The 15,166-nt window shown below is 32.8% G+C and overlaps 1 protein-coding gene across 1 annotated transcript in view; it reads right to left on the bottom strand.

The window, feature by feature from the left end:
• The window catches only part of LOC140055481 (uncharacterized), a 35,145-nt gene that overhangs the window by 15,997 nt on the left and 3,982 nt on the right, over positions 1-15,166 (bottom strand). The window contains exons 5-15 of the mRNA XM_072100821.1: positions 9,849-10,147; positions 8,495-8,595; positions 7,913-8,028; positions 5,453-5,898; positions 4,439-4,558; positions 3,200-3,236; positions 1,979-2,600; positions 1,566-1,742; positions 1,285-1,466; positions 535-1,173; positions 24-252 (exon numbers count right to left, since the gene is read on the bottom strand). Coding sequence (XP_071956922.1) covers positions 24-252; positions 535-1,173; positions 1,285-1,466; positions 1,566-1,742; positions 1,979-2,600; positions 3,200-3,236; positions 4,439-4,558; positions 5,453-5,898; positions 7,913-8,028; positions 8,495-8,595; positions 9,849-10,147 — 2,968 coding nt within the window. The remainder of the gene's footprint in view (positions 1-23; positions 253-534; positions 1,174-1,284; positions 1,467-1,565; positions 1,743-1,978; positions 2,601-3,199; positions 3,237-4,438; positions 4,559-5,452; positions 5,899-7,912; positions 8,029-8,494; positions 8,596-9,848; positions 10,148-15,166) is intronic.

Genomic DNA, 15,166 nt, shown 5'->3' with positions numbered 1-15,166 from the left:
AATATTTATTATTTTCTTAGTACCTTATCTTCCATGGCAGGAAACTGGTCTGCTCCTTCACTCTCAAATATCTCTTGAGTTGTTCGTCTGGAAGAGGATCGGCTTTGTCTACCTTTCTCTTCCATTGCTCGGATCATTGAATCCGGGCGTCGTTTGCTGGGGGAGGATTGCGTGTAGTTTTGTTTGCTGGGTGTAATTTTGTTTTCTTGTTGAGGCCTACGTCTTTCAGGTTGTTGACTTGAAGAGTCACTACTATAAATAAAAATAAGAACTACCATAAATAAAACCTCAAAAAACCTTTTCGAAATGTAATGTAAATCTGTTTTGTTCTGTGTGAGAGTACAGACAGACACAAATACACACAAGTTTTTATTATACCCAGACATGATGCCCAGGATGATTTAAGGTACTTATAATTATTTTGTGTTATGCCATTCATAAGTGATAGTATTATCGTTTTTGATGCAACGAATGAGAGCAATAAATAATAAACTCAAAATTACATGAAAATAAAAGGATAGTTTTTTTACAAACCTTATGTCATCGTCAAAGCGTTGGTTATCAGCTTTCCTTTGCTTTCTGACATTATCATGTGGAATATAATCTCTGTGTCGATCAGCTGGTAGTTGACCACTTCTAATTGATGCTTCGTGACTTGGTGCTCGATACAACTGCCTGGATGACATCTGGCTATGAGGAACATAATCTTGTGTCCTTTGATGGTATGCGCGGTCGCGATTTCCAGGAGAGTATCCACTTCTGTTCCTTCCTTCCACTTTTGAATCTTCTCCATAAGAATCATAACCTGAAGACTTTCGTATATGTCTAATATTCGTTGGTGTGCTATCTCTTGAATTTCGACTGCCGTTTTGAGATTTGTAATAGGGTGCTGCGGATCTATCCCTCTCCCAGTGATCACCAGCTCGAGATGACTGTCTTGAAAGATTCTCTTCAGTTTTGTAGGCATTACGAACATCCTCTACACTTCTATCAAATGGTGGGCTGGTCAAGAGTAAATCATTACGTGTTGGTGCGATGTCTGTTTCATCTATGTAACCACTTCTGCTAGAAGGCCTGCTCTGAGAAGGAGGTCTCTTTGATTCTAATGTACTGCTCCTGGAGAGATTTGGAGCCATGTGTTGTGAGCTTGTTTTCTTCGGTGTAATTCTCTCACTACAAATATAGAAAAATGTTATAAATATAATACATATAAATATAAATATTTTTATGTAAATATCTTTCCTATTCTAGGAATCATAAAGGCATTAGCATAAAGACATTTACCTATACTTTATATCGTTCATTTTTCGATGGTCAATCATGCTCTGAGAAGGCCATTGTGGCGCATCACCATCATAAACTACAGGACTGTTAATGGCTGACCGTTGTTCACTTGTCAAGCTTGGCTGCACATTAGACTGTACCATTGGACTCTGCAAATAGGAACGCTGTTCAGGGTACTCACTCTAAAACAAAAAATAATGATGGCATTTTTGTTTTTTATTGCAAAATGTCTTAATCTTGTGTAATTAAGTAACAACCACCAAGAAAATGTAGTCACAAACCTTGCTTTTAAATTCAAGCTGTCCATCTCTCAGTGGTTGTGAATCATTCTCTGGTCTTGGTGGGTTGTAAGTCACTGGACTATTGATAGTTGGTCTTTGTTCTTCTTTTAGCAAAGGTGGATCCTGAACCCAGGGACTCTGAAGAGCTGACCTTTGTTCTGGCGAAGACAGGCCATTCTAAAAAAGATTACCTAGAAATCAATTTCAGGGCCCTCATGAGACAAGGCTTCGTTTCTAGTAATGGCTACAGTAATTATTGTTATAACTGAATTGCGGCTCATTGTATCATTTTATGGAAAGATTTTTTTTAATAACAAATAAAAGAATTTATGTTAAGTAGAAAAGTTTTGGAAAAATTTTTAATTTAAAAGGACAGAGGTAAATTTCTAATAATTAATTGTTCACCTTCTCACCTGTTGTATTTGATAATTATTGTTATGTTTAAAATCAAACTTTAGATTATCTGGTCTCTTCTTTAGATTGTGTCCTCTATCAACGTAGTCTTTATTCGGTGGGCTTGTCCTCAATGATCTGTTTCCACTGTCGCTATGGTAACTCTGCCTCGAGCCTATTCCATCACGTCTCTGTGAATCTCGACTGTTCTGCGAGTCACTATCATCCTGTCGATGGTTGCTTGTCCTCTTATAGTTTGGCAGGATCTCTGCATTACTCGGGGATGAAAGATGCGACAACGGAAGAGATTCTCTAGAAGAGTATTGTCTATTCTCCTGCCGGTGTGGCATTGAATTGTCAGTTCGTAGTGACTCTCTTGAATATTGAAGAGTTGCTGATCTCCTATCTGGATCAGATCCACGTTGGTAGTTATCAGGTTGTCTACGGTCTACTCTGAAAGAATCTGGAAATTTATGAGAGTCTTTGGATGGGCTTTGATGTCTGTAAGAGTCTGAGTGCCTGGTTGGCTGTCTCTTTGATGCTTCGCGATTTCTTCCAAGCTGTTCTTGAGAGCTGTACGATTCATCACTATAATGAAGGTCTTGTCTATGCACTGGAGATCTTAAATCATGAACCGAACTTCTAATACAAATAAGAAGTGAATAATGTTATAGGTAACAGTAGATATAGATAAAGTCTAGAATAGTTTCTATAAAATCACTACACTTACTAATAGACCAGGTATAGGTCTACTAAATCATTAGACCTTTCCCATCTGTTAATCTGTAACACACTAATTATCTGTCGTAAATCGTACTTTTTTAGAAAATTAAAGGAAAAATTATGTTTATAAAACAATACAGTTTGTGTAGCATTTCCTTTGCAGCCCAGTGGTGGGGCAAGAACTTGCCTGATGTCCTAACAGGGGTCTGTCTACAAGGGCAACATAATATCAAACAAAATATTCCTAGGAATATCCTAAAGCCTAGGTAACCAGCAGCAATGTGACTAAACTTAAGCTCTATCTACACTATCAAACTTTATGTGACAAAAAATTGTGATGTGCCCATATATGGACACAATGACATCATACCACTAACGTTGGGGACATCACACTTTTTTGTCAAACTAGTTTTGTAGCATAGACAGACGTTTAGAATCACAATACAAAAGAATGTTTGGAATGCTAATATCATTCATTTTTAACTGAAGTGTTACATGAACCAATAAATAATTTTTACCTTTGTATCTCTTGATTCTCTTTTTCCACTGGATGCTCTTTAGAAAATTTAGACAAAATATTAATTATGTTACCGTATGATATGCTTCAATCATTTTAAATATAAATGTATATAAATATATAATGATAGTTTTGACACAGAATGTTAATAAATTTTAAAAATGCATGGATTATGAGTTGGCAATGACAAGCAGATGTTTGGACTATTAATCTTGATGTTACATAAATATATTATGGGTGTTGAAATGGTTTGGGTGTTTATACCATTTTTAAATTGTTACTTCTTTGTATCCAACAAAGTAATAACATAGAATCGAAGGGAAGCCAATTTTTAGGGAAACTTCTATTGAGGGGATATCCCTATTTTGGGGTTATCCCTATTTTGGGGTTATCCCTATTTTGGGGTTAGGGGATATCCCTATTTGGGGGTTGGGGGATATCCATAAAAAGAGTTTTGTTTGGTCCTGAAGGTGTTTCCTTAATAAGGTTCTACAGTATTTGTAGCATTTTGTAAATCACAAAATTAAAAGGGCTCCACTTACTAAAATTATTTTAAAAGGTAATGACAAATTGTTAAAAAGTGTTTTTGAATTAAAATAATAAAAACAAAGCACAAAAAAGGTTTTTAATACAAAGTATCCTAAATAATTTATTTTTATAAAAAAAAAGAAAAAAAAAGAAAATTAAGGGTCTGTTTCTATTAAGCAGAGAATATGGTTTTGAATACCATTCTTTTCAAGACATTTTTTTTTCTGCCAGAGAAATGTGTCCACACAAAAACCAACCAATCTTAAGAAAAGTTTTAACAGTCATGTTTCACATAACACTCACTCAAATAACAATTTACAAACCAAGTGTGATTGATATTACAACACTGAATGACTGTCTCGATAAAGTACATAAACAATCGGCGTTGTTTAATAAACAGATTATATATTATTTAATTAAAACATTTATTTCACATACACCTGTTCAAAACTATTTAGGTTAATGGCTTTCATGCAACAATACTAAAATAGATTATGACTATGATATGAATTCTGTGCTAAAAACTTATCATGATAATGTCATTTTTAGAAATAAGTTAACTTCTGGACTAATATAAGACAAATAAACAAACATAGGAAAAGAATATAAAATAAAAACATATATACAATAAATGATACTAAAAAATATATCACAAAAAATAAAGAACGAAGAACGAATATAGAATACAAATTTGGTTATAAAGATTGCAAACCTTCCCAAGTGAAGTCATCCGTTGACGAATAATAGTCGGAGGAACGTTTACGTGGAAGGGTTCGGTACGACACCGGGTAAAGACCGGGCGTGTGAGGCTGTGTGCCAAGTCTACGATAGTCTATATGGTGAGTAGATAAACAAATGTTTAAAGAACGTCATGCACAAAAAGTTAATAGTGTTATATGAAAGATGACAGTAAATAGCAACACAGCATTCATTAAAAAAAATACAGGGTACATAAAACTGTACATATCCAACTGAGTGCCAAGCCCAAGTAATAGGGAGCTTTTGATATGCAACGACCAACTATGTTGTGCGCATGTGCAGATATTGGGACCCGTGTTCTCACCTCAACAAAGGTTTGATGGTTTCTACAGTAGGTCCAGGTGATGACCAACGACACAGCGATTGATCTGACCTGGTCATGGGTCATTACAAATCGAAAGCTCCCTAATGACAAGGTAGTTCAACATTTGGAAGGTTTGTCTACGGTAATTTTTCAGAAAAAAAGTTTCCATTTTCATTAGCTAATCTGTATCGCATGATAACGAAAAATATTAAAAGCGTCAATAATAAGTAAATATTTATTCTTTTATACTAAACAGTATTCCTATTTATATTATTTGTAGTTACATTTTTAGTAAATTTGTTCGTTATCATATTCGTGAGGTTGCAAAATCCTCCATACTAATACTCCAAATTTGGGATGGGCATATATTCGGGGATGAATTTTACAGCAGTCAGTATAGCAGCTAAAACATGCATTGTTAGTACTAATACATGTTGTGCAAAACAAAAACCATTCATGAGTGAAATGTTAGGTGATCATCACAAATTATTTCACAATTTTGGTAGGTATTAATTTGTGCAAATCAGTTAAATTGAGAAAAGGTATTTAAAAGTGAATTTGAATGGTAAATACCAATTTTTTTATCATAAAATAGTCACTGCACGTAAGTGTTGCTATAAACAGAAAAAACCTAAAATTATGGAATAAAATCAAATATTATACCTTTATCTCTACTTAGGGAGTAATCTTTATTAATCTTGTTTCTTCGTATTTCTTCTGAATATGCCTCTTCAATGTCATTGTCTGAATATTTATTGCTTTCTTCTGTGACACTGTCATCATGTGCTACCTCGTGTCTTGGAGGAGTACCATCACGGTAATTTCGTTGAGAACTATCATTATTTTTTCTTCCTGGATGATTATCTACCTCATTATGTCTTTCGTAACCATTCGGTCGTCCCTGGTAGGATATTGGACGGCCGTACTCTCGTTCATTTCTTGAATCGTAACCACTACCAGATCGTTCATCCTCCTCAAACGAGCTACGTTCCTTGTCCCTACGTAACCTGTTGTGATCTATTTCACTTTGTGTTGGTTGAGAGAAGTTAGTAAAGCCCCCATCTTCATCATCACTAATTCTGTGCTTTTTGTGGCTTTTAACCGATTCCCTGTGAAACATCAAAAATATTTTATACAATTATATTAATCCACTATCGAATTACTGAAAGAAAATGCTGTCAGTATCAGTGGCTGGATCTCATGGAGACACAAAATAAAATAAGCAAAAATGCTAAATCTAAATGATAAAAACAGCCAGAAAGATTTGCAGAGCTTTCAGGCAACACTAACCCTTCACAAATGCAAGTTAGAGTACCTAATATAAATAATGAATTAATATGAATACAAAGCAGCGCTGACAATTATACTGTAAAATAATATAAATTTGATACAGTAAACTCCCAACTTCTCAGTAAGTTACATACTGGAAATTAATTAACGGACCGGTGAAGATAAGGAAATCTGTGAGAATGAGAAAAAGCTTCCATAAACAAGATTCAACCTGGAGCTTCTGCTTCATAAGAAGATATCCTACTATAAGACCAGGGCTCTCATAGTATGATAAAAAAAAACTCTTTACATTATAAGGTGGAATGGCACACACAAAACAGGTTTGTTCTTAGCTCAGCAGTGTAAGGGGTATTATTAACTCTCTTAAATTTCAACTATTTTAAAGCTTTCACATTGGTTTATATTCAACCAAATGTACTACAAAAAATTGTAAAATAATTCTATATTATCATTATTATATGGCTGCTTGTTGTACTGGTGATTTCAAATGCAAACAAACATCAACCTTTTATTATAGTAAATTTCTTTCATTTACTTGTCTTGTGACAAAAGGTAGCCATATGTGTTACAAAACATGAAACTACTGTATTGCAATTAATTTCATGATATTATATTTTTAGGTTGATATAGTAATATTTATTAATTTAATTACTACCAGTATCTATCACATGATACAGAATGGCAGCATAAGGGCAAATGAATAACAATTAATATGAATATATTAATTATCATAAATAATAAGTACTGTAGAGTGAGCTATGTTTGATCTTTTGTATTGTTTTGGAAATCCAATAAAAATAACCAGTGATCCAGGGGTACCATTATTATATTATATATTTGAACATATATAATTAGGTCAGTCAATGATGACAGTGTAGATGTTGAAAATGACAGACAGACAGTGATGAAAATATTGATGTGATTACACTATACATGATGAAAATGAACATGATAACAAAGAACATCAAAGTGCGAATAAAATGATAACAATGAACATGAGAAAATATTGGTGCCAAACATGATGAAAATGAACATGTCCAAGATGATGAAAATGAACATATCAACATGATAACAAAAAACATCAAAGTGCGAATAAAATGATAACAATGAACATGTGAAAATATTGGTGGCAAACATGATGAAAATGAACATGTCCAAGATGATGAAAATGAACATATCAACATGATAACAAAAAACATCAAAGTGCGAATAAAATGATAACAATGAACATGTGAAAATATTGGTGCCAAACATGATGAAAATGAACATGTCCAAGATGATGAAAATGAACATATCAACATGATAACAAAAAACATCAAAGTGCCCCTAAAATGATAACAATGAACATGTGAAAATATTGGTGCCAAACATGATGAAAATGAACATGTCCAAGATGATGAAAATGAACATGTCAAATGTTGATGTCATTGTCAAACATAACAATGAACATGTGAAAACATTGGTGCCAAACATGATGAAAATGAACATGTCAAATTATGGTGACAAACATGATGAAAATGAACATGTCAAATTATGGTGACAAACATGATGAAAATGAACATGTCAAAATATGGTGACAAACATGATGAAATGAACATTCCAGGATGATGAAAATGAACATGTCAAATGTTGATGTCATTGTCAAACTTGAACCTGTCAAAATATTGGTGACAAACATGATGAACATGTCCATGATGATGAAAATGAAAATGTTGATTTCATTGTCAAACATTATAACAATGAACATGTGAAAATATTGGTGCCAAACATGATGAAAATTACACAAACCCAGCATGATGAAAATGAACAAACATGATGAGCATTTTTTCTTACCCATATCCTAGGTCCATCTGTACCTTGGCCGCCTTGGATAACGCTTCCATCCATTGCCTCATGTCTTCTTGTGTCTCAGCAGCAAAAATAACGGTTCTCATGTTTTTATGACAACACTAATTAACAAAAAAAATCGTTGTAAATTGAATAAGCATGGATTTATGGTTTCAAAATTCTATGCTTTGTTTTGGTATTCCTAGTGGTCTAATGGTAGAGTACCTGGACATCATGCAGAAGATTATTGATTTTCACTCTTGCACATACTTTTCATTTCAAAGTTACTTTGTATTAAGTTTAAAATTAGTCCTAAAAAATGGTTAAATGTTGCCTAGCATACAGTACATCATCAATTGAGAAACAAGCTCTTCGCCCAAGAGGATTTGATTAATATTTTTAGGTTCTACAAGCTTAAATTAAGGTAAACTAGGCCCCATACTACATTATGTTTTATTCGTAAATGTGGATTTGTTTTTATCATTAATATTATCCGCTTTTTGGACTAAGACATTAAACATATTGATGTGCTCCTATTTTGGTCTTAATGTTTTGCTAATTTCAATATTTATGTGTATAATAATTTACTTTGAATGCATATTTCTTTGTGGCCTTGTCTGCGTAATCTACTAGTTTGATTTCATAACTCGGTAGCACTATTGATCCTTGCATATTAACATCATTAGGACCTACAGAAAAAAAGAAAACATATTTTATTGATTTGAATAAATAAGCATTGTTAAATATAGTATTACAGTATATGTAATTTCAGTTATGATAGAAATAATGTACAGATATAAATATTTTCCAGAAAATGATCTATAATTAGAGGGAGTAGCCATAGAGTTATTATTACTACTATAGGGTCAACTCCACAATCACAGCCCACAAAGCAAGCCACCATTGGAAGGGGCAATCAGGTGCATCATATTAGCCAATCAGATGCCAGTTTGAAGCTGCATCAACTACATACATTCACACACCACCTACTGTATATTGGAGCAAGTGTGTTAAAGCAAGAGTACTCTTATACGATCCTCTTGCCCATTAGGTATTTGATGATAACTACGGAATTGAATCTAATTTTTAAAATTATATTCTCCTACACCTCATAAATAAACCAGAACAAATTCTGTAAACCTGCCCATATGGTGTTAGATGATATTTACGGAATTGAATTTTATTTACAAAATTATATTTTATTATTTTATTAACATCTCGTGATAAAACGTAAATAAAAAGTCCAGGAATAATAGAATTATAAATGGTGATTTTTCCTGGTATGCAGGAGAAAACATATGGTAGATAGAAGCATATTAAGTAAGTGTAAATGTCATAGTACCGTGGCAAAGTATCCTATTATCTCTCAAATAATTATTGGAGTTTTCACTATTAATAGAACCGGACAGGTGATCAATATGATCATTATTATGATAATATAAATAGGTATTTGATCTTGCAAAATAAAAGTTTACATTCATTGATGAACTAGTATAACAATTCATCCATGGAAAAATAATATAACTTGGTATATCAACATTCCAATGAAGGTAAATAGTGTACTATGCGTGCACTATATGAACTGTACTGACAATAGTAACAATACAATTCTGTTAATTATCATGTTAATTGGAAAGTCATGTGAGAAGAATAATTCATTTTAATTATACCTGTATTATCAACTTAATTATTCACTAATAACATAAACTGATCTATATTTTGTATTCTGGAATAAATCAAAATTGTCAGTACAGAATAAAAATTTTAAATCAATATAGATTTGTTTAAAAACCATTTTTCTTTAAAGATGATCAGGGTATTTAATGTTACAATGAAGATGATAATTTTGATGATAATGATGTCAAAGATTAAATGATAATATTGATCAAGATGCTGAAATGTGAACTATGAACTGTGATCTATAAACTATGTATTACTGTACCTTTATAGTAAAACAGACAGAAGTCTGAAATGACACACCAAACTTTTTTCCAAGCTTTCAACTTTGACCCCATCTTATGCAGCCATCCTTTCATAGTGACCGTATCATCTTTACGCCTTTTCACTTGCGGAGCAACATTTTTCGGAATTACCCGGTTCTTGACCTTCGGAGTTGCAGGTGTACTGCCCTCTGATTCTGCTTTGTATACCATGCTCGATTTGTTGTCGTCGCTAGCAAGTCTTGCTCTTCTCGTGGGTGATGCGGTCACTATTGTGTTCTGTTCATTTTCTTGAGGCAATCTGTGATAAGAAAACATTCTTCAAAATAGTTAAACAGTTTAACAGCAGCAAAGTAGTTATGCGTTCTGAAAAATGATTTGACATAATTAAAGATAATTGAGGTACTAAAAGCAAAGTACACAATACATTATTCATTTTACTGTTTATCAAGATTAAATGCATAATTGACAATAGTTTGAATAAGCGCCCTCCATACAGAAACGATTCACCAAAGTCTGTAACAGTCACTCTTGCATGTCAAAGTTTAAAAACTTGTAATGAGCTGTGGTGGATTGTTAATTTTTAATTAGGAAAAGGGGTTAATTGGATCCACCTATAGTAAGATAAGTACACAATAATTTTCTTAAACTTGTGTGCTATATGTTATACTTATTTTACCTACTGTACAGTAAACAGAAAGTTTTCATTGGCCAATGTTAAATGCATGTAATACAAAGGTGTTCAAAAGTCTATTATTACCGTTAGTACTGTACAGTTTCAGTTTTTAAGTAAATACTCCATTGGTACTGTATTAGTTAAACTGCACATGATATAAATATTGTACACAGTATTAGACTTTAGAAACACAGTAGGCCTAAAGATATGATTTATCAAAAATAAAATATCCTTCATCTGATGTGTAACGCAAAGTTAACAAAGGTTAGGTCTAATTGCAAATTATGTTTTATTTAAAACTTTACTACTATTTTACTATTTTAAATTAAATTTCTTGAAAAAGGAATGAAATTAATTAAATGTTGTAGTGTATGAATTTCTATGTACAGTGGCATAACGCAGAGACCTAAGGCCTCTGGATTAGTGGCCCTGCATTGCTGGGGGCAGTGGCATAACGCAGAGACCTAAGGCCTCTGGATTAGTGGCCCTGCATTGCTGGGGGCAGTGGCATAACGCAGAGACCTAAGGCCTCTGGATTAGTGGCCCTGCATTGCTGGGGGCAGTGGCATAACGCAGAGACCTAAGGCCTCTGGATTAGTGGCCCTGCATTGCTGGGGGCAGTGGCATAACGCATGCAGAGACCTAAGGCCTCTGGATTAGTGGCCCTGCATTGCTGGGGGCTTCTGGCGTTTATAACATTATTCAACATTTTTTAATGCATGTTTTTTCCTATAGGCCCTGCTCAAGGCCCCCCTGTATTAAGCCCCGGGGTCCCATGGGTTTATCCAGTGAGCGATCATACCTCATAAGTCATAGCCAATATACAGTACAAATATACTGTGTGTACAGGTAGTATATTAGTAGCAGTTACACACCATTACCAGCCAATAAAGTACAACGCCTTAAGGTATGTTTTACCAAAACAACCGCCCTATTGTTCACCAATTAAAATTTCATTTATTTTTGTGAAATAGGTTGATTTCATTTGCACACAGTCACCACCGCTCAATCATTTCTGACTCATTCTTTGTCGCAACAATAAAAGAATTGTAACAGAGAACCGTTAACTAATTTCCTTAATTAAAGATAATTAATAAGGTGTTGGGACATTTATTTGAGAGCGGTGAAGTCTGCATTAGATGTCGATTGATAAAGCAGAATTTAATACTCAAATTTGAAACAGGAGTTGGGAATATGATGCTAGTTAATAAGTTAAAACGTGTTTGGATTATGCCAAAATAAACTGGCAGTTCATTGAACGTGGATAGTTTACGATCTTATGTAATTTAAAACTCATTTAGGATACAGCTTTCGTGTTAACAAAGTAAAACCATGTACTGTATAGTAGTCTGGCATTAGAGCTTTTGTTTGAGGACGTTAAGAAACAAAACGATACAAACAAACTCTAAAGCCTGTGTAACGTACCATTTCAAAACTATTGCTCACAAATGGAAATTTCATTTATTTCTTGTGAAATGTGCCGATTTCATTTTCACACAGTTCTCGCCATATAAAATCACCTTATAGTACACTCCTCCATTTGGACACTCTTATTCAGGAGACACCTTAGAGAGGGGACACATTCTCATAAAAATTGGCATGTTTTAAACAATACAGCCAATTCTATATATGGTGTTCCTACTGTATGGTTCCCCCTAGGTTTTTACTGTATTTCCATTTTGGGATCTTTCTCTGGCACTGGCAAAGAATGTGAGAGAATTCATTCATTAACCAGTTTTGTTTTCTTAATGTTAGTACGTATACAGTACATGTCTATCCTTATCATGTTCTAACCATAAACAACAACAGACCTTTTCTAACCTTTGTCAAATCACTCATTCACTTATCATAACAAAACAAGTTAGCAGATGGAACCTTCTGAAATTAACCTTACACCATGTTGATCATTGTTTGTGTTTATGCATCAATGGACTACAATAGGTATTCAAATGTCTATTCTTCACTTTCACAGTTTTTAAGTAAACAGTTTTTACACAAGTAGCAAGCACACTCTAGTATGTTTTAAATACAGTAAAGCTTTGTATACACTATCAAACTTTATGTGACAAAAAAATGTGATGTGCTCAAGAGTCATATACGTACCTGTATGTCATATCACTACCATATTTGGGCATGTCACTGCCATATTTGGGCATGTCACTGCCAATGCCATATTTGGGCACATCACACTTTTTTTTTGTCAAACTAGTTTGATAGTTTTAGGACAGAGCTTTATTGTAGACTTTTAAAAACGCACTGTTGTGGATTGGATTTTATCACCAAAAAAATATATGCCCCCGACAGGTGAACATGTCAACTGTGGCGATGTTATAATCTATGTAACAAAAGGGACAAGTTTGAAAGGAAATGGTCGTCTAAGAGCCAAAAACATGTATTAATGAGATGTACTATAACTATATATTCCTAAAATACATTTACTATTTAGCATTAAAATATCCTTTAAAAAAACACATTAGGTTCAAGCTTTATTGCACTTTATGGAATTACAAATATGTGTACAAATATAAATACAGTATGCGAAAAAAAAAAACAATTCGTTTAAAGTTTATATAACAAAAAACCTATTATACTGTAAGGTTATTAATAAATGGTACTGAAAAAAATTTACCACAAAATTCCTCAATCGGCCAACAATACTGACATATATAGGTGTGTTGCTAAAATCCAAACAAACAACCATCATATTATAATTCAATCATTTAATAATAATACCATAGTATTAAATTGTGGTAGAATTTTAACAATGGGAGTTAGTTCTGTAGTCGGTTGAAATTAATTCCTGTCAGAATATGAAATTCTTGTTTCATATCTAAATAAACAAAGAATTCCAGAGTTCTGAATCACTGCTTTTAAACAATGGTGAATTCATGTAGCTGATATTTGAAAGGCTGGGGGGACAGATTAATGTCATACTGTACAGTACAATCGGCAATAAAACACATACATATTATTACACATCACAGTACATATTTCACCAACTGTATTTATCATGTAAAGGTACACTTAAATGGAATTTAATCTTGGTGCTGACATTCATTAGTTCATAACACTACAATCAAGTATAATCACCTTTTTTTACTTCAATTCTTCCTTTTTTGGATGTTTTATGGATCGTTGTGTGTAAAACGCTTATCATTACTGTTATTATCATTATTATAATTAGTCAAAGGTAAAAATTTGTATTTGAAATTGTCTACAAGTACTGTATTGTGCACATCCTTACGGAAGAACAACAGTGAATTGATATGAGCCTCCATCGATAAAGTTAAAATAATCCTGATATTAATTATTGTATTTTCCCTAACAATAACATTAACATTATATTATCATACATACTGTAGATGACAATGACATACAGTAACTTGAAAATTTGATAATGTAGGACTAATACTTATATAATCAACCAATTCCATTATTATTATTATATTATTAACTTAACAGGTACAGTATTTTATATAATCAATCAATTCCATTATTATTATTATATTATTAACTTAACAGGTACAGTATTTTATAGCTTTGGGAAAGTTTCATATTCATCATATTCATCATATTCATCATACAAAAATGTATGACAGATAAATTAAAGTGTTTGTAAAACACTTTAGTGTAATTAATTAGAAAGCCTACAGGTAACTAACTATAATGAACTTTGTACTTTGTACATCAACTATTAGCTAGCCAAATTTTCTCCACAGCTTGTTATATTATATAACACTGTAGGCCTACTGTACTAGATAGTACATACAATACATGTACATACTGTAAATCATTCTTTAGGTTTTCACATTAATATTTAATGTCAATATTTTGTTAACATAATCTCGGGCTCCTGTATTCATTCTGTATAATCTCATGTTCAGGTCAGAGGTTAATCTAACGCTAAGTGTACAGTAATCCATGGTGTTAAAGTCAAGTGGTCCTAATGGTTAGTGCTTAAAATGGAAGTTCCATTATCACACTGATCCTACAGTATGCACTACCTACAGTACACAATACTATTAAAGTTAAACTAGTTAAATCTACTGCACTCCTCAATGGATCCAAACTGGTTGGTTCATATTCAGACTATAGAACTACACTATACTATAGCTCCATGTACAAGCCAACTCTTAACTTAATTTTGTTAGAATAACATTAACAACTGCAAAAGTACTTACTCCTTAACAATACAAATAAAAATAAGTTGGCGTACAATACTTGTTACTATTTGTAGAGAAAACTAACTGTAAATCATAAACTAACACTATGTCATTATAATTGTATTAAAGGCTTACATGCCTAAGGCAAGGTAACAAGTTATCAAAACTAGATTAGTAGGACATAAAAAATGTACAATATGTTTAGTGTGAACAGGATAGTTGGTGTGTCATTCACACACAATTGAATTAAAATATATTTAAATGAAGAAGATTTGTAATTTGCAGGAAATTGTTAATTAGAAATAATTAAAACAAATCTAAGTAAATGTTATGATTACTTTGTATAGTTTTTCTGTAACTTTTTTTGTCTCAAAATTAAAATTAAAACAGAAATAACATTTTATAAAATGAGATAAATTATGTACAAACTCTAATTTGGTCAATAAATTAAGGGAATGTTTCAATTTTGGAATGGTTCATC

Source organism: Antedon mediterranea, chromosome 7 (genome assembly GCF_964355755.1).
Source record: "Antedon mediterranea chromosome 7, ecAntMedi1.1, whole genome shotgun sequence".
Classification (NCBI taxonomy): domain Eukaryota; kingdom Metazoa; phylum Echinodermata; class Crinoidea; order Comatulida; family Antedonidae; genus Antedon; species Antedon mediterranea.
The sequence above is the reverse complement of the archived record's forward strand: the minus strand, read 5'-3'. Positions and strand labels throughout refer to the sequence as shown.